The following is a 15,406-nucleotide window of genomic DNA, read 5'->3' as shown; positions in this document are numbered from 1 at the left end:
ACTGGCCAGGTGAGCCCTATTGGATCCCAGGGCTTCAGTGGCACCTCCCTGCTCAAAATACAAGGCAGCAGCCATTGTCAGCTTGCTCCCCAACTGTTGAAGTCAAACTTCAGTTCTGAAAACGACATGCAGGAGCCATGATTCCCCATTTTAGAGGCAGGGAGTTGCACACCTTCATGCACCAGCTTCCAAGCCAAAGCCAGGGAGGCAGCTTTGGTCCTCCTCCCAGCTGGAAGAACAGTGAACAGTTCTGGAAAGCAAGCAGGACCTGAAAGGAGCAAACCCATGGCTCCACTAATCACCACCTGACCCACACTTGCTCATCACCTTTCTAAAAGCCACACAAAAGCCTGAGCCCTTCTCCAGATCCCAGACTCCCAGGCAAGTGAGAGCTCTTACTCAAAGCATCACAAAAAGGCCCCAGTCCAGTCCTTCCCCATCCTTCCCAGTAAGCCCAGCTGCTTGGCTGCTGGCGGCTGCCCCTTCTTAGCTAACCAAGTCCCAGCATCCTCCAGCTACAGCCCAGCTAGGCTGTTTTCAGCTCCCAGGCACAGCTCCCTTGGATGGAACTAGGTGTTGGGGTTCATGTGGTGCAGAGCCGCAGCACAGAGCACCCCTGTGGCCCAACAGCTCTCTCCTGATATGAACTGCACAGGCCTAAATAAGCCTTCACTTGTCAGGGGTCTGAACAGCCATCGAACACTGAAGATTCATTCATAATCCAGTGGCTGTGCACGATAGCTAGGAAAACAAATGAAAACAGCAGCACACAGACACCGGGCACATACTCTTTATTCTGGGGATAAAAATTGCTTATACATTTTGCAGCAACTATTTTCATAAACGACTTTTATAAAAAATGTAAAAATAAGCAAATATTTTCCATTATTAATATAGGAAAATGCTGCTGTGTGAATGGTTACTCTACAACTTATGAGATAAAATACCACCTTAAGGAGATATTATCTTTACAAGTAGTTAAAAAAAGAAAGGCAGAGGGCCATCGTATTAACAAGCCAGGCATGAAGCCGGCTTCATTCCACAGAAAGCACTCATCTTGTAAAAGGTAGCCACATATTTAAAAAGGCACTTGGTTATTTTGGACTAACAAGGAAAAGCCCTTTGTTTCTTTAGCATTGATGTAGCAACACTTCATTATCTGCAGTGAAACATGTACCTGGACAGAACTCCGGGAGCTCGCAGGCTCCTGCCTGGAGATCTGAGTCGGTTGCAGCTAAACTTCACAGGATGCACTGCAGCAAGCGTGCCAGGGAACGCTGTGTGCATCATAAAAAGCAGTAACTTCAGAGTTAAAAACTTCAGCCCAAAATGACGGCCCCGGGAACCAGCTCCTCCTGAGGCCCTGCCTTCATGTACCATTGAGTCGAATCAAAAGAAAAAGCTTTTGCCCTTGGCTAGAGTGGAAAGAAGCATTGAAGGAAATACTGTACATGGTAGGATGCTGAAGGGCCACTGCTTGGCGGGGAGTGGCCTTCTCTGTCCTTTGGCAGCAGCCGACAGCCCCGATCTCTTTGGAACATGTGTCTGCAGGGCTCCCCTGAAGAGGTAGGAGCAAACCAACCCCAGAAATGTTCACTTCGGCTGCTGACTGGTTCAGAGCCCTTCAGGGAAGCATGACTCTTGCGGACAAAGCAGAAGGAGCGGCTGTTTTTCTAAGGTCAGTGACAGCTGGCTTCCATAACTCCAAAAATCTCAGGGAAGCTGCAGTACAAATGGCACTACCACCCCAAGGAGCACATGGGGCATCTTGGCTGGGAAACCTCGATATGGGCTGAAGCTGAGAGCAGAGGACAGCCCCAAACCTGTTAACTGAACTGCATCAAGCAACGGTTTCTGACTTATGTTGCCTGCTGCTTAAGGTCAGCTCCTGGCTTCAGGCATGCTGCTCCTGCTGGAAGCCTGCTCTGGAGTCAGTGCTGCAGCTTCCTTAATGAGAGGAGAAGACAAAGCAGCCCTGTCCCAAGGCTGGAGTGGAAGGGACACTTTTCAAAGGGCTGGACATGGTTCCTGACGCAGAAGGAGACATACTGCAAACATGTAATGACATCCTTGACATTTCTTGATAATACCATTACAAGGCAGCATATGGTACCTGGAGGACAGGACACAGCCACCTTTGGATGGAGGGGCGGGGAGTACTGTGCAAGAATACTGGGAGCTCATGTTACAAGGTTTTGAAACACTCATGCTCATATCAAGAGTTTCCCAAAAGGCCTGTATGGATTGCAGGGCATCTCTTCCAGCATGGGAGCCCATGAAGGCAGTCATGGACACACCTGGAAGGACGGGGGTACAGGGAGAGTAGTGTGTCAAAATGGTCAGGTGTGTCTCAGGGAAGACATACAACACAGGAGAGATGCGCCTACAGGCCACCACGTGGGGAACACCAGGTCAGACCAGCGTTTTGGGGAGCCGGGTAAAAAAAATACAACCAACAAAAAGACCTAAGGGAAGACTATATGTATATATAATCTCATAATACCTGGGGGGCAGGCAGTGAGAACACTAAGGGGTGTTAGTGGGTCTGTATAAGGCAAAGACATTGGAAGAGGGGAGGGTGAAGCTGTGTGACAGAAAATGTCACTTGACCTGCAGGTATTTTGGAAAGTCCGGCTCACTTGCTGAGCAAGGGCAGCTGACGGAAGGAGGGGTGTAGGAATGTGTGTGCAGCTCTGAGCTGTGTCAAGACAAGGCAACTTGAACTCGAGGAGAACTAGTAGAAGGTGCTTCAGAGAGAGTTTATGTGGGTAACAGAAGTAGTAACAAAAGAAGGATACGCAGCTGGTTTTGGCTAAATTTCTGGAGAAGTGTCCACGAGATGCATTAAGATGAATAGCTGTCTCCCCAGAGACATGGTGGAACATGTTCAAAAGCAGACTGGAGAATCCAGTGCAGACAGCAATCACATCCAAGGTGCACGGGAGTTGGTTAGAAGTGACCCAGTTGGTCTTCTCCATCACCAGCTTCTACAGTTCTCTGTTTAGCATAAAAGCATACAACGCCTACAGCGACCACAGTCCCTCCAAGGAAAGAACAGCCTAGGCTCATTAAGACTCTTGGATACTAAAATGGTTCTTCATTTTCATCCTGGAAGACCTTCATGAGTTCTGGAGTCCACTTTTTGATTGGGCTTCACCTTGGCCAGCCTTCAGGCATACACCTGCATGTTGTTCCGCTGCTGCTCCGTCATGTGAGTGGCAGCTGGCCCGCGCTGGTTGTTACTGGGACTGGTTGCCACATCAGACCAGTCAGAGGCAGAGTGTGGGGAGGAGCTGGACCACTGGTCTGGAGATTCGGGTGACGGAGTCAGGTACGGGTGCTCCCCTTGTAAGTGCCGGTTGTGGCTAGGAGTCCGTTCTGTGGCCGAGGAGTAGCAGCTGTGCTGTGAAGGCGGTGTGGGGTACTTCCCCATCGAGCTCTGGAACTGGTGGTATGCTGGGAGGACTGTCTGAGCCACCTGCCCATCCTGCTGAGGGATGGCAGCCATGGAGAATGAGGCACTGGGCAGCTGAGCTAAATCCGGTATCTGGTACATGGAGCTAAGAGGACCAGCCATGTTTTGAGCGCAGTTTGACTGGGCCTGCTGTGGCAGTGCTTGCTGGTTTATGCCACCCTTGGGAACCAGCTGGAAAGTCATGATAGGGGGCAGAGACTCCCTGGACACTCCCATGTGCTTTGTATCTGCTTGCACTAAACTGCTCTGCTGAGAAACAGTGGGGTGTGAATGCATCACCTGCGGCACCATGCCAAACATCTCATTGTACTGGGACTCGTTCACCTCCATCCGGTTCATCCACTCGGCAGAAACATTGGCTGGCCGGAGCCTACCAAGCCCACTGTTAGGAGGGGTGGTTCTGTGCTGTGAAAGCAGCTGGCTGACAGACGGGAGCACTGTGCTGGATCCACGACCTAACGGCTGCATCTCATGGAGGTTGGAGAAGGACATTGAGTGTGCAGCCTGCACAGATGGAGCAGTCAGCAGCGAACTGGGTGATGAGTGTAACACCCCTGGCGACGGCATCACAGGCGACGATGTTGGTTCGGATGCAAAAGCATGGGGTGATTCTAGGGAATCAACTGGTGACAGGGTCACTGAGCTCTCCGAAAACTGCCCTTTGCCCTCACTGAGGGACTTCTTCCTTCTCCTCTTTGCATCTTTGGTGAGGTTTGTGGGCATGATGCCTTTGGCATTCAGTTTTCGTGACTTCTTGCTTAACGAAGTGTGCTTCAGGTTGAGGAAGGACCTATTTGGGCCACAGATGACTGGGGAGAGAGCAGAGTTCAGCATGGCACCTGGGTGCCCAGCAGGGCTGTGCGCCACATTGTACTCATTGAGAAGCTGCACGATGTCATGGTGCATCCGGTCCTGGGCCACATCTCGAGGCAGGCGGTCCATGTGGTCCGTGATGTCTCGATTGGCAAAATGGTCCAGCAAGATTTTTGCTGCTTCGAAACTGCCTTCCCGTGCAGCAAGGAAGAGCGGTGTCTCCTCCTGGAAACACAGAGAATAGGTATTTTAGTGGCTTCATTGTGGGGTAATTGTCTTACAGCTAACCTCAATGGTGCAGCAACACCTGGAAGCACTGTTTAATGCAGTGTCACATTAATTGTCTCCTAGAACAACCAACCACCCTGAGAGATGCCTATTGAAAAAGGTGTATTACAGGAGATGACTTTATACATGGCAGTGGAGCACAGAGGCTAAACTATTCCACTAGGAAGAATGCTTTGAGTTAGGAAGCACAGCTCTGCTGAGCCCACCCAAATTGTACCTTGTTATCCTGCATGTCTCTGTTGGCTCCATTTTTCAGCAGCACAAGTGTTGCTTCCACGTTATTGACAGCAGCAGCCCAGTGAAGAGCAGATTTACCTGCAGGGAAATCCAACAACTTCAGTAACAAACTAAGGAGCTATCTTCTAAAGCACCAAGATGGACAGAGCATGCTAAGGGAAGAAAGCAACTGCAGTGCAGCTCATAACACATGAACATGTCCTGGAGTTACATTTCTGCTTTGGAAAGCACCATGCTGTGACATACCCTTATGTTACCAAGATGCAGTGAGACTTCCAGCACTTGCTCTGGGATTTATTTTTACCTTTAAAATAACCTATCCAGAGAGTCACATCTGCAGTCCAGAAAATCCCACCATATCCAACCCCATATTTCTGCTTCTTTTCCAGGACTGTCTAAACAAGCTCCCGTGCAGCAGCCTGCAGTCTATTATTGCTGGGAAAACTTCCACCGGAGAGCCCAGTATATGATTTAGCCACAGAATTTCTGAGCAGCCCACACTCTGGGAGAGCAGAAGCCCATCCCTCCTTAGTCACAACATAACAAATATTTGCCCAGCCCAGTATGTCATGTTCACATTACCGTGGTCATCTACGGCATTCACATCAGCCTGGCAATTAATTAGCTCAGCCACCATTCCTTCCACGGCCAGACGTGCAGCCAGAATTAACGGAGTCGTTCCATCATTCATCCGAGCATCCAAGTCTGTCACTCTGTTACGGATCAGGATCTGGACAACAGGGAAGACAGTTTTTTCAATATCACTACAGACCAAAACTAAGGATTTAGCAGAAACTCAAGAGAAACTTTATAATGAGAAAGCAGCATTAGCACTGAAATGTAAGGACACAGGTAATAGATGACAGAGGCAAACAGACCAAATAAATACATGCCAGATGATTCACGCACACAGAGCTCTTCAAGCTATGAATACCTGAAGAAACTGGATGCCAAATAGTTTCACCTGGCCATCACACTGTGGAAGGCATGAAGCAAGGCTGTGAGTGAACAGAGTGCAGCTTGGGCTGGTCCATAAAACTAAAGAGCACAGCTACTCCTAAGTGAGTTCTTTAGTTGCTGTACCTGGAAGACACCCTGGGCATCAGCAGCTACAGCTGCATGCAGGGGAGTCCGTCCCATGTTGTCCCGGGCATTAGCATCTGCACCAGCATCCAGCAAACGTTTTGCAGCATCTGCTCTTGAGTAACGGGCTGCTAAGTGCAGCGCCATCTCCCCAGTGCGGTCTGTCTGGGCCTGCAGGTTGGCACCCTGGTAGATCAAATCTGTTATTATATTCGCTGAGGAATCTTCTGCATCCTCATCTTCCTCACTGATATCAGAGCTGCCCACACGCAGAGATGCCAACATAAGTGGAGTACATCCATCTACAACAGAAGAGATATCATAGTAAACTGGTGACAGCAAAGGAAAGGAAACCCTCTCACATTCCCCTCCCCTTGAGCACCTACAGCTACAGACAATCTCTCCAGTCACTTTAACCCAGACCTTTTCTCTTATTGTAAAGCCCAACAGTTAGTGAGTTGTTTTCTTTCCAAGCAGGACTTTAATACCTACCTCACCCAAAGAGAACACAAATACTTCTCAAATAAGTAAGATAGCTATAAAACAAACAAAAAAAAATTGCTGTTCAGGTGGAAAACTTCCTCAAAAGGTAGAGGCTACCTAAATTCCTAGAGAAGCAAGGGCTATAACATTCAGAGAGTTCAGAAGATTAAGTGTAACTATTCGCATGGACATTCTAATTGCATACCTAGGGAAAACAAACAACTGACACAAAAAATTATTGGACAACATTAGCCACTGATTATTGGTGGCATTTTGCAGGTATTAATCTTAAGTTAAGTGCAGACAAAAGCCTTCATACCTATTACACACCAAGGTCTTCATGAGAAGGACCCTGAAGATGAAGTAGCATCCTACACATACACAAGCATTGAGGTGCTTCAGTTTCAGCAGACTTTGAACATTACAAGATATTCACTACTCAAAACCAAAGACTTCAACTGTAGATGCTAATGCTTGCTTACTTATTTTACTGCTTTACTCCACACACATTACAGGCACATAGAAAATAAGACGGACTAAGATGGCAGCAAGAGGGAACCACTGTACTAAGTGACCCACTGGAGCTCTGCAATGGTGAACACAAATTTTGCTTCTCCAGTGTGGCCTGCTAACAGAAACTGAAGACTATCTTTCAGCAACTGCCTGGATTTATTCCATGGACATGCAGGGGACCTCCCTAGACCCTACAGACAACAGCTTCCCTGCCTGCACACCTCTCAGTCTACCATGCACTATCTGCACTGCATGAAGGGCATGAGCCCTGCTTCTATTTCCCAACTTCTGACCACCTAGCTTTTCCTTGATCTCTCCTTTAGAGCAGTACTAAAACCTTCTAGCAATCTCCCGTTCTGCCACAGGGAACAGTGCCGAGCAGCGGCAGAGCGCAGGTCTGTGGCCGCCAGATCTGCTCGCAGCCGGGCTGTCAGCAGCAGAATGCCCGCTCCTCCTAGTGGCTTAAAATGACAGGACACACAGGCTTTCACCGAGCTGCTTTCTCAGAATTTGTTGGACGGCAGCAAAGTGTTGACGTATGGGCCTGGGTTCAGTTCCAAGATCCAGTCATGTCTATAGACTCTCTTGCCTGTTGTCCAAGGCTATACTTCCTTTTGTGCTTCTCCCTCCCACTGCTGGCTCTGCTTCCTTGTCCCAGATGAATACTTCTCAGTATTCAAGTCAGGCTGCAGTCTCCTCCATACTGCCCTGACACAAAGAGCAGAGAGACGGAGCACAGAAAAGAACTTTCCTTTTCCCCAGCACTACAGCCCTTGGAAAACTACTCACAGGAAAGGTCTTGCTTGCTCAATCACTGCAATTGTCCTCAATGATCACGCCCCGCTGCTCTATAAGGACACAGCTATAGTATGCATTAAATCTTGGAAAAAATAGCTGAAATCCTCCAAAAAAGCCTCTCAGGTACATACAGCTCTTTTCAGAGCTTTGTGAGTTGGCCACACATGGGTAGTTTTATGAATCTAGCAAAAAGCGCATTCAGCTAGATAGCCACAATTAAGTGCTTGATGGACTACTAGGAGAAAAAAACTATGGAAGACACAATGTCTTTTTTCCTCCTTCCAGCTTGTTCTCTGTAATAGCTGGAAAAGAACTCAAACAGATCCAGCTGGAGGCAGACACAGAGCACGGAAAATTCCAGTCCAAACCACTGAAGTTTTAGTAACTGAAAAGAGGGGCATATAATAGGGACAGTTCATCAGTTTTAATTATAGGTGGTGTTACCAGTTATGCTTATAATTGCATTACCCTGGTTACACACTCACAATAACTCCAGTGAAAAGAATGTCCTTACCACTCTGGGCAACACAGAGAAAGAGCACCATGGAGAGACAAAGATGATGGGAGCATTTTATAAAAACTCTTCTGTTTGCTATCTTTCCAGACGACAGTCCCCAAGTACATGTAAAATGCAGAGCCATATGGTAAAGCCAGTTGTTCACCATATAGATATAACTGAAGGACTCATACAAGCACAATGTACTGAAAGCTGGGAGGCAAAGAACCCACTGGCAAAGTCTCTAGGCAATACTTCCATATGAAGTATATTTCTCTCAAGAAATACCTCTACTGTTCAACCTGCCACCTGCACCTGTGAACAGGATCTAACTCACCAGCTTAAGATGGCTCCTGCACCCAAATCAGTTACCCTCAACGCCCTTTGTAATAAGGGGCAGCAAAGCATTACTGGAGTGTGAGCCATTTAGTCTTCAGGAGACTTCCACTCCAGACACAGATGAACTGCCTCTCAGAAGCACCTATTTCTTTTCTCTGCCTACAAAGGAAGAGGAAAGTGGCCAGGGCAGATGAATAGCTACATTAACTGTGAGGAATCCTACCCTTCTTTACTAACACGTTACTCCAGCACTTCTCAGACTTTTTGAATGATTTCTTTCCTGACAGTAACTCAGATGCTTGCTTCTGATGCCACAGAGGGGGGATCACTTACAGCAGCTTGCTGTAAGCTCCACAGTTGCATCTGAATGGCAGGAAAGCAATTCACAGGTCAGTATTAATCCATTGCTATTCTTGGACAAAGCTTTGGGTGAATGTGAAAGTAAGCAGTCTGAAGTCTTCAGAACATTATTGCCTGCACTTGGAAAGCTTTCATCTCACCACACAACTAGAAGTTCCAATGGGGAAAATAAAGGAAAGATTAAATTTGGCAGAAACCAGTGGTTTATGTTCTCACACTCGTTACACAGAATTCAGTCCTTCCCTGTGCTTTGTATTTAGCAGACCTAATGGGTCAATGAGCAGAATAGACAATGGAAGGGAACTGAGAGAATGGGTCCAGTCATTATTAAATTGCATGGAAATATTCCCACGGAATCCAATAAAAAGCCATTGCAGCAATATGATCAGAATGACCTCCCCGCAAGCCATGCTTGCAGCTCTTCTGACCAGGCTAACGTTGTTGGTCAACCCTCTCTCTTCTACAACACAGGAATTGTCTATCCCTAGATGACCCAGTCCCCTACTGGGTTACACAGCCTTAGTGCTACACTTACAAAAAGCAGCAGAGCATTCTTACTGCATCTAATCATTTGAGACTGATGAGACTGTGCGCATGTCAAAGAAACCTTCAAAGTTCACAGCTGTCCTATGAATTCAGTAAGTTGATCACTGTAAGCTGAAATGAGGGATGTTAAGGATAACAGGAAGGGATTCTATAGGTACGTAGTGAATAAAACATACACTAGGGACAATGTGGGCCCTCTCCAGAAGCTATCAGGAGAAATGGATACCCTGGATTTGGAGAATGCTGAGGTTCTTAATGACTTTTTTGCCTCAGCCTTCACAGCTACAGGTTGGGCAGAGAAGAGATTCAGAGCAGCCCTGCAGAGAAGGATTCGGGGGTGTTGGTCGATGAGAAAATGAACATGAGCCGGCTGCAGTGTGCACACTGCCCAGAAAGCCAACTGTATCCTGGGCTACATCAAAAGGAGTGACCAGCAGGTCAAAGGAGGTGATCCTGCCCCTCTACTCTGCTCTTGTGAGACCTCACTTGGAGTATTGTGTGCAGTTCTGGTGTCCTCAACATAAAAAGGACATGGAACTGTTGGAACAAGGCCAGAGGAGGGCCACGAGGATGATCAGGGGACTGGAGCACCTCCCATATAAAGACAGGCTGAGAAAGTTGGGGCTGTTCATCTTGGAGAAGGCTGCGTGGAGACCTCATAGCAGCCTTCCAGTATTTGAAAGGGGCCTATAAGGATGCTGGGGATGGACTCTTCATTAGGGACTGTAGTGATAGGACAAGGGGTAACGGGTTAAAACTTAAACAGGGGAAGCTTAGATTGGATCTAAGGAAGAAATTCTTTACTGTTAGGGTGGTGAGGCACTGGAATGGGTTGCCCAGGGAGGTAGTGAATGCTCTATCCCTGGCAGTGCTCAAGGCCAGGTTGGATGAAGCCTTGGGTGATATGGTTTAGTGTGAGGTGTCCCTGCCCATGGCAGGGGGGTTGGAACTAGATGATCTTGAGGTCCTTTCCAACCCTAACTATTCTGTGATTCTATGAATTTAAAAAGTAATTACCAATCTTGGTGTATTGCTGCTCTGTTCCAGCACAGATGTTTCACACACTGCAAATCAGGGTATACTGTCTGCCACAAGTCATCTTATTCAGGAAAAGGCCATCCTGCTTCCACCTCAAAAAACAGACACCTCAGGTATAAACTCTGATAACCTGGTCCTTAAGCAGACTGGCACAAATCTCTGCAGTGATTCAGTTGGAGAAGCTGGGCGTTATTTCTGGCACAACTATGCATTCCAAATCTCTGCCACAATGGCATTCTGACAATATGTTTTAGGCATGCATTGTTATAAAGGAGATCCTATAGCTGTACTTCCTGCAGGTGCTTCCTAAGTGAACTCTTTTTTTCCTGGTCACATGATATTCCATGTGGTACAGACCATGACCCAATCTCTCCAGCTTTCTTTTTTGGAACACACATAAGCTTTCCTTAAGTACCATAGAATTTCTGCTGATGTTCCTGTCTACTTCACATACTTTTTAAGTGTTAGCAGTCCCAGCCACTGAAGACAGGGAAGGTCAGTGGCAGGCTGGCAGAACACACCGTCATTCAGAGTACTGACCTGGTCCTCTGACATTGACATCCAGAACATCCACTTCTTGATCTGCTTGAGGTGGTGTAAGGGCTAGTGATGTGCTCCCACAGACATCTGCTGCCTCCAAGTGCTGCTGTGTCCACTGGCGCTGATCTATCTGTTCATCACCTTCTGGGAGCAAGGCTTGATCCTCAGCCTGAACACAGGAAATAAAGAGTTACTTCAGAACACTCATCAGGAGGCCAAAGACACTGAACATTCTTAGGCTTTTCTTAGTTCTGTTGGGTTTTTTTTTGTGGTTTTGTTTTGGGTTTCTTTGGGATTTTGTTGGTTTGTTGGGCTTCTGGGGTCCTTTTTTTGCCTTTTTTTTGTTTATGGTTCTTATTGTTTTAAGCTAACATTGGTCTCCATTTATCTCTGCTTGGCATTCCCAACTTTTATACTCCCACCCTACATTATGAGGCCTGAACTGCAAGACATTACATCACTGTTAATATTCCCTTTTGATGCAGGAGAGCCTGGGTAGGGAGGGAACACTGAAACAGAAGTTACCTGCTTTCTTTACTGACTTGTGGTGGCAGTGTTAACCTGAGGATTTGTTCCTCAGATATCATTAGTTATACATTACAATTCCTTGAGCAAAGAGAGGTTTTGAGCAAGGAGCATGTTCTGGAACTTAATGCAGCTGTTTTCCTCACCAGCAGTTTCAGGTGGTATTCAACTTGTTGAGCTCCTTACCTTTGCTCTCTTTGGTTGAGGTCCACCATCACCTGCCCAGTGCTCAGTTGGTCCAGAATCTGCCAGGTTACCCTCTGGTATCTGGACTGACAGATTTCTAACAGACAAAGAGAACACATCACTTTGCAGACAGAGCAGGTGCTACTACTGATTCTTACACTGGCCTGCAGAGACCAAGGATGGGATGCTTGCAAGTTTGGTAGCTTGCAAACAGAGGGGCTAAGAAATTAGGAATCTCAGGCAGATAACAATAGCATTAAATGCATTTAGAACTTCAAACTTGGTTAATTCAGTGGAAAACCAAAAGTGCACATATTTCTTCTTCTGAAGTTTTCAATTATTTCTGAATCATGTCTTTAGTGGGCTATACGTAATAAAAGTTCATTGTCACCTATCAGCCTAAGAGTGTCTCACCTATTCCAGGAGGAAATAGCCAAACAATACCCAACTGCTGAAGTAAACAGTGTCACAAATCCAAACATAACCAGGTGATCAAAATTCTTACTAGCATTTTATAGATCAAAGCTCTTCTGTCCAAAACAGATGTATTAAGATTTAGAGAAATAAACTAAGAAATTCTACCCTAAAATGAGTTAAGTGCCTTTAATGGAAGATGTATACACCACATTCAAAATCCTGTACCACACTAATAAACAAACTATCAGTGGCCTAAATGCAAACTTACTTGAGTCCAACAGCATCTTCCCCAACTGGCTCTCTGCGCTTATGATTACTAGGATCTCTGCGCAAAATAAAGCCCTCTGGGAGCCACAGCGAACCATGTTTGCGCTTACGCTTTGCCATCATCACACCCAAGAGAAGGATTAAGAGGATGACCAAAGCTGCCACAGCAAGTAGATAAAGCAGTTGGGTCTTCGGTGGTAACAAGGGTTCACCTAAAAATTCCAGTTAAAATACAATGAGATTAACAAGGTGGAGACAACAATCTACAATCTACATACTTCTTTTTCTCACTCACTATCTCTTCCCCACAGGGAGTATAATGTCTCTATACTGTGATGCATTTAGAGCAAAGGTTTGAGGAAGTTTAGGCTTTGCTGCAACTCTTGTAAGATTTTACCCTGTTTTCTCAAAATATTTTTTAGAGTATATGACTGCTGAACTGAAGATCTTTCTCCTTCCACAAAAGTCTTGCTGTCTCAAGACAGGCCGCTCTCAATCAGTGTACAGAGAGCTGATCTACATAAAGATATATGCAAGACTTAAGAGCACATGAATGGTTTTTAGTGGAAACAAGATCAGTGCAGTGTGTGCACACTGCTGGAGCACATAAAGAGATTAATGTTTCTACAGGTTTCTACTAGGCTCCAAACCTAAATGCCTTGCTTTACTGACCAGATGTCCACTCAGAGCAGAATAAACATATTGCACACATACACTTTTACAACTAAGAAAAACAAATTAGCTTCCAGAAACCCTACTGAACAGTGAGACACATTAAGATGACCATCAATAATCTGAGCATGAATTCTACAAGCCCAGGTTTGATGACTTCCTTCCTCCACAAGCAATTTTCCCTCTGCAATTACTTACTTTGGACAGACACAAAAGGATATGGCAACATGCCCTTGATAGCCTGAGCAGCTAAGAGAGCTGCAGCAGCTTCTGTGTTCTGAAAGCATTGCTCTGAATCCTCTGCACACTGACGGTTGTCAATCTCCAGGAACACCCTGGTGCTGCAGAGACACAGTAAGAGGTCACAGAAGTCAGCAAAGTCTTTGCAAGCACACTACATTAAACTTCAGGCTTTTAAGTTAATCTTTTTACCCCAGAACTGAATTTGTCCCCATTAAAAAAAAACAACCAAACAACAAAAACAGACCACAGCACCAGAAGGTCCAGAATGGCCCAGACACCTAAAAGCAAGAGCTACCAGCATAACAAGGCTAGAGGAACATAAAGGCATCCACTCACCCAATGACCTCTTGCTCTAGTTCTCTATGCTTGCGAATGACCACAAGTGATCGCCGACTCCGTGCTGCAGATTTCTCCCCATAGTATGGGAATACCATGGGATTTCCCTGGGAGTCCAGCTTGATTCTCAGATTGGTGTGCAGGAGAGTTCCCAAAGTGCGCAAGAAACTGCGAACATCACCCAGCAGCTCATCAGGAGGCATCAAGACCACAATAATCAGGGTTCCTTCAGCCAGCTTCTCAGCTTTGTCACCAGCACAGTCCAGACCGTCCCAGCCACACTCTTCACTATTACAGCCCTGGTCACAGCGGCCATCTGCATAGTGATCTGCACAATACTTGTCATACCTAGAACAGTGAAACAGTTACAGGCAGCATATAGGCCATACACATTCTGTAATAGTGTGCATGCAGTCTAGGGGCCAAAGCCTTACATTCTTCACAACCATTTGAGGTAAAATAATATTCAGGATATATGAGAAGAAATGCAACCCCAGATAAGCCTGCAGTTTGGCAGGGTGGAATTGGGAAGCACAGGATACCTCAAAAACAGGCGGTTCAATTCTGGTATCAGTGGAAGAGAACTGCTTACTCTGTTCACTAAGATAAAGTTATAATACTTCTTGCCTCACCAAGGGAGAATCATCACAGCAAAGCTGTAACATTTATCACAGATGAAGAGAAAGAAGCGCCACAACAAGCAAGTGAGAAAGCACATTCCAAGGTAGCAAATACAGCAGGGATAAAAACAAAAGTATTGCTGGTATAGAGTGAAATTCAGGATAGGAAGAAGTACTATTAAAACCCAGTACAAGGTGAAATGCCTCCTATTTACATTTCCAAAGCAAGAAGAGCACTTCCATCAAGCAACACCAATGCTCAGGATATCATCTTAGTTCATTGCATACAAATTCCAGAATTTCTTTCCAAAAATAGACAAAAAGTACACAAAGAGGCAGAAACTCCCTGATGCCAAACTTTCAGCAAGAGCGAGGACGGGCAACAGAAACAATGGTAGAAATGGGAGCAGCAGGCATAAAGTGTACCAATTATTGAAAGCACTAGCTGAAGATACATTAGTGACACAGAGAACCTGTTCTCAGGATGAAGACTTACTTGCATGTTTTGCTATTTTGCTGACACTCAAAGTTGTCAAACAGGCACTCTGGTGTGTTGCAGAACTCGTCACACTGTCCATTGAAAAGCATCCAGCAGCGCAATGAAGAGGAGCAGTTGGCCCAAGGATCTTCCATTGTCAGTGAGCAGTCGCCTCCATCCCACTGGCAGGCATGAGTGTTACAGTCTTCATCACAATAGCCATCTTTTGCTTTTTCCGCACACTGGGAATCCAGACATCCTCGGGGCTCTGGGCTGAAAGTTATGGGCTGTTCACACTGGCTGCCTTGGGTGTGAACAGGGCACTGACAATAATAGTAAGGAGGCTGAGAATGAGGGTGGCAGCTTCCACCATTCTGGCAGGGGGCACTGGCACAACCCGTGTTTATCTGGCACTCTTCTCCCACAGATAGCTTAGGGCAGTAGCACCGTGGACCAGAAGATGTCTGGATGCATTGTTCCCCTTTCTTGCACTTCACTTGTCCACAAGTACTGTGGCTGCTGAACTCACATTTTGCTCCAGAATAACCCTATGGAGGGGGAAAAAAGGCAAACCGATCAAGCTCACAAACTTATTCTTCAATGCTCTGAGGGCTGGAGGCAAGATGAAAAGGGCAAACCCCTTCTCCCCCATA

At 46.3% G+C, this 15,406-nt stretch overlaps 1 protein-coding gene across 1 annotated transcript in view; it reads right to left on the bottom strand.

Annotated features, from left to right (window-relative positions):
• Nucleotides 1-775: 775 nt before the first annotated feature.
• LOC101872728 (notch receptor 2) overlaps nt 776-15,406 on the bottom strand; it is an 86,931-nt gene continuing 72,300 nt past the window's right edge. Inside the window, exons 24-33 of the mRNA XM_034063486.1 lie at nt 14,772-15,301; nt 13,656-14,003; nt 13,275-13,417; nt 12,406-12,616; nt 11,721-11,817; nt 11,010-11,178; nt 5,897-6,198; nt 5,396-5,543; nt 4,794-4,891; nt 776-4,513 (exon numbers count right to left, since the gene is read on the bottom strand). Of these exons, the coding sequence (XP_033919377.1) occupies nt 3,170-4,513; nt 4,794-4,891; nt 5,396-5,543; nt 5,897-6,198; nt 11,010-11,178; nt 11,721-11,817; nt 12,406-12,616; nt 13,275-13,417; nt 13,656-14,003; nt 14,772-15,301 (3,390 nt within the window). The 3' untranslated portion in view covers nt 776-3,169. The remainder of the gene's footprint in view (nt 4,514-4,793; nt 4,892-5,395; nt 5,544-5,896; nt 6,199-11,009; nt 11,179-11,720; nt 11,818-12,405; nt 12,617-13,274; nt 13,418-13,655; nt 14,004-14,771; nt 15,302-15,406) is intronic.

The sequence above is a fragment of the Melopsittacus undulatus genome, chromosome 6 (assembly GCF_012275295.1).
Source record: "Melopsittacus undulatus isolate bMelUnd1 chromosome 6, bMelUnd1.mat.Z, whole genome shotgun sequence".
NCBI lineage: Eukaryota > Metazoa > Chordata > Aves > Psittaciformes > Psittaculidae > Melopsittacus > Melopsittacus undulatus.
The sequence above is the reverse complement of the archived record's forward strand: the minus strand, read 5'-3'. Positions and strand labels throughout refer to the sequence as shown.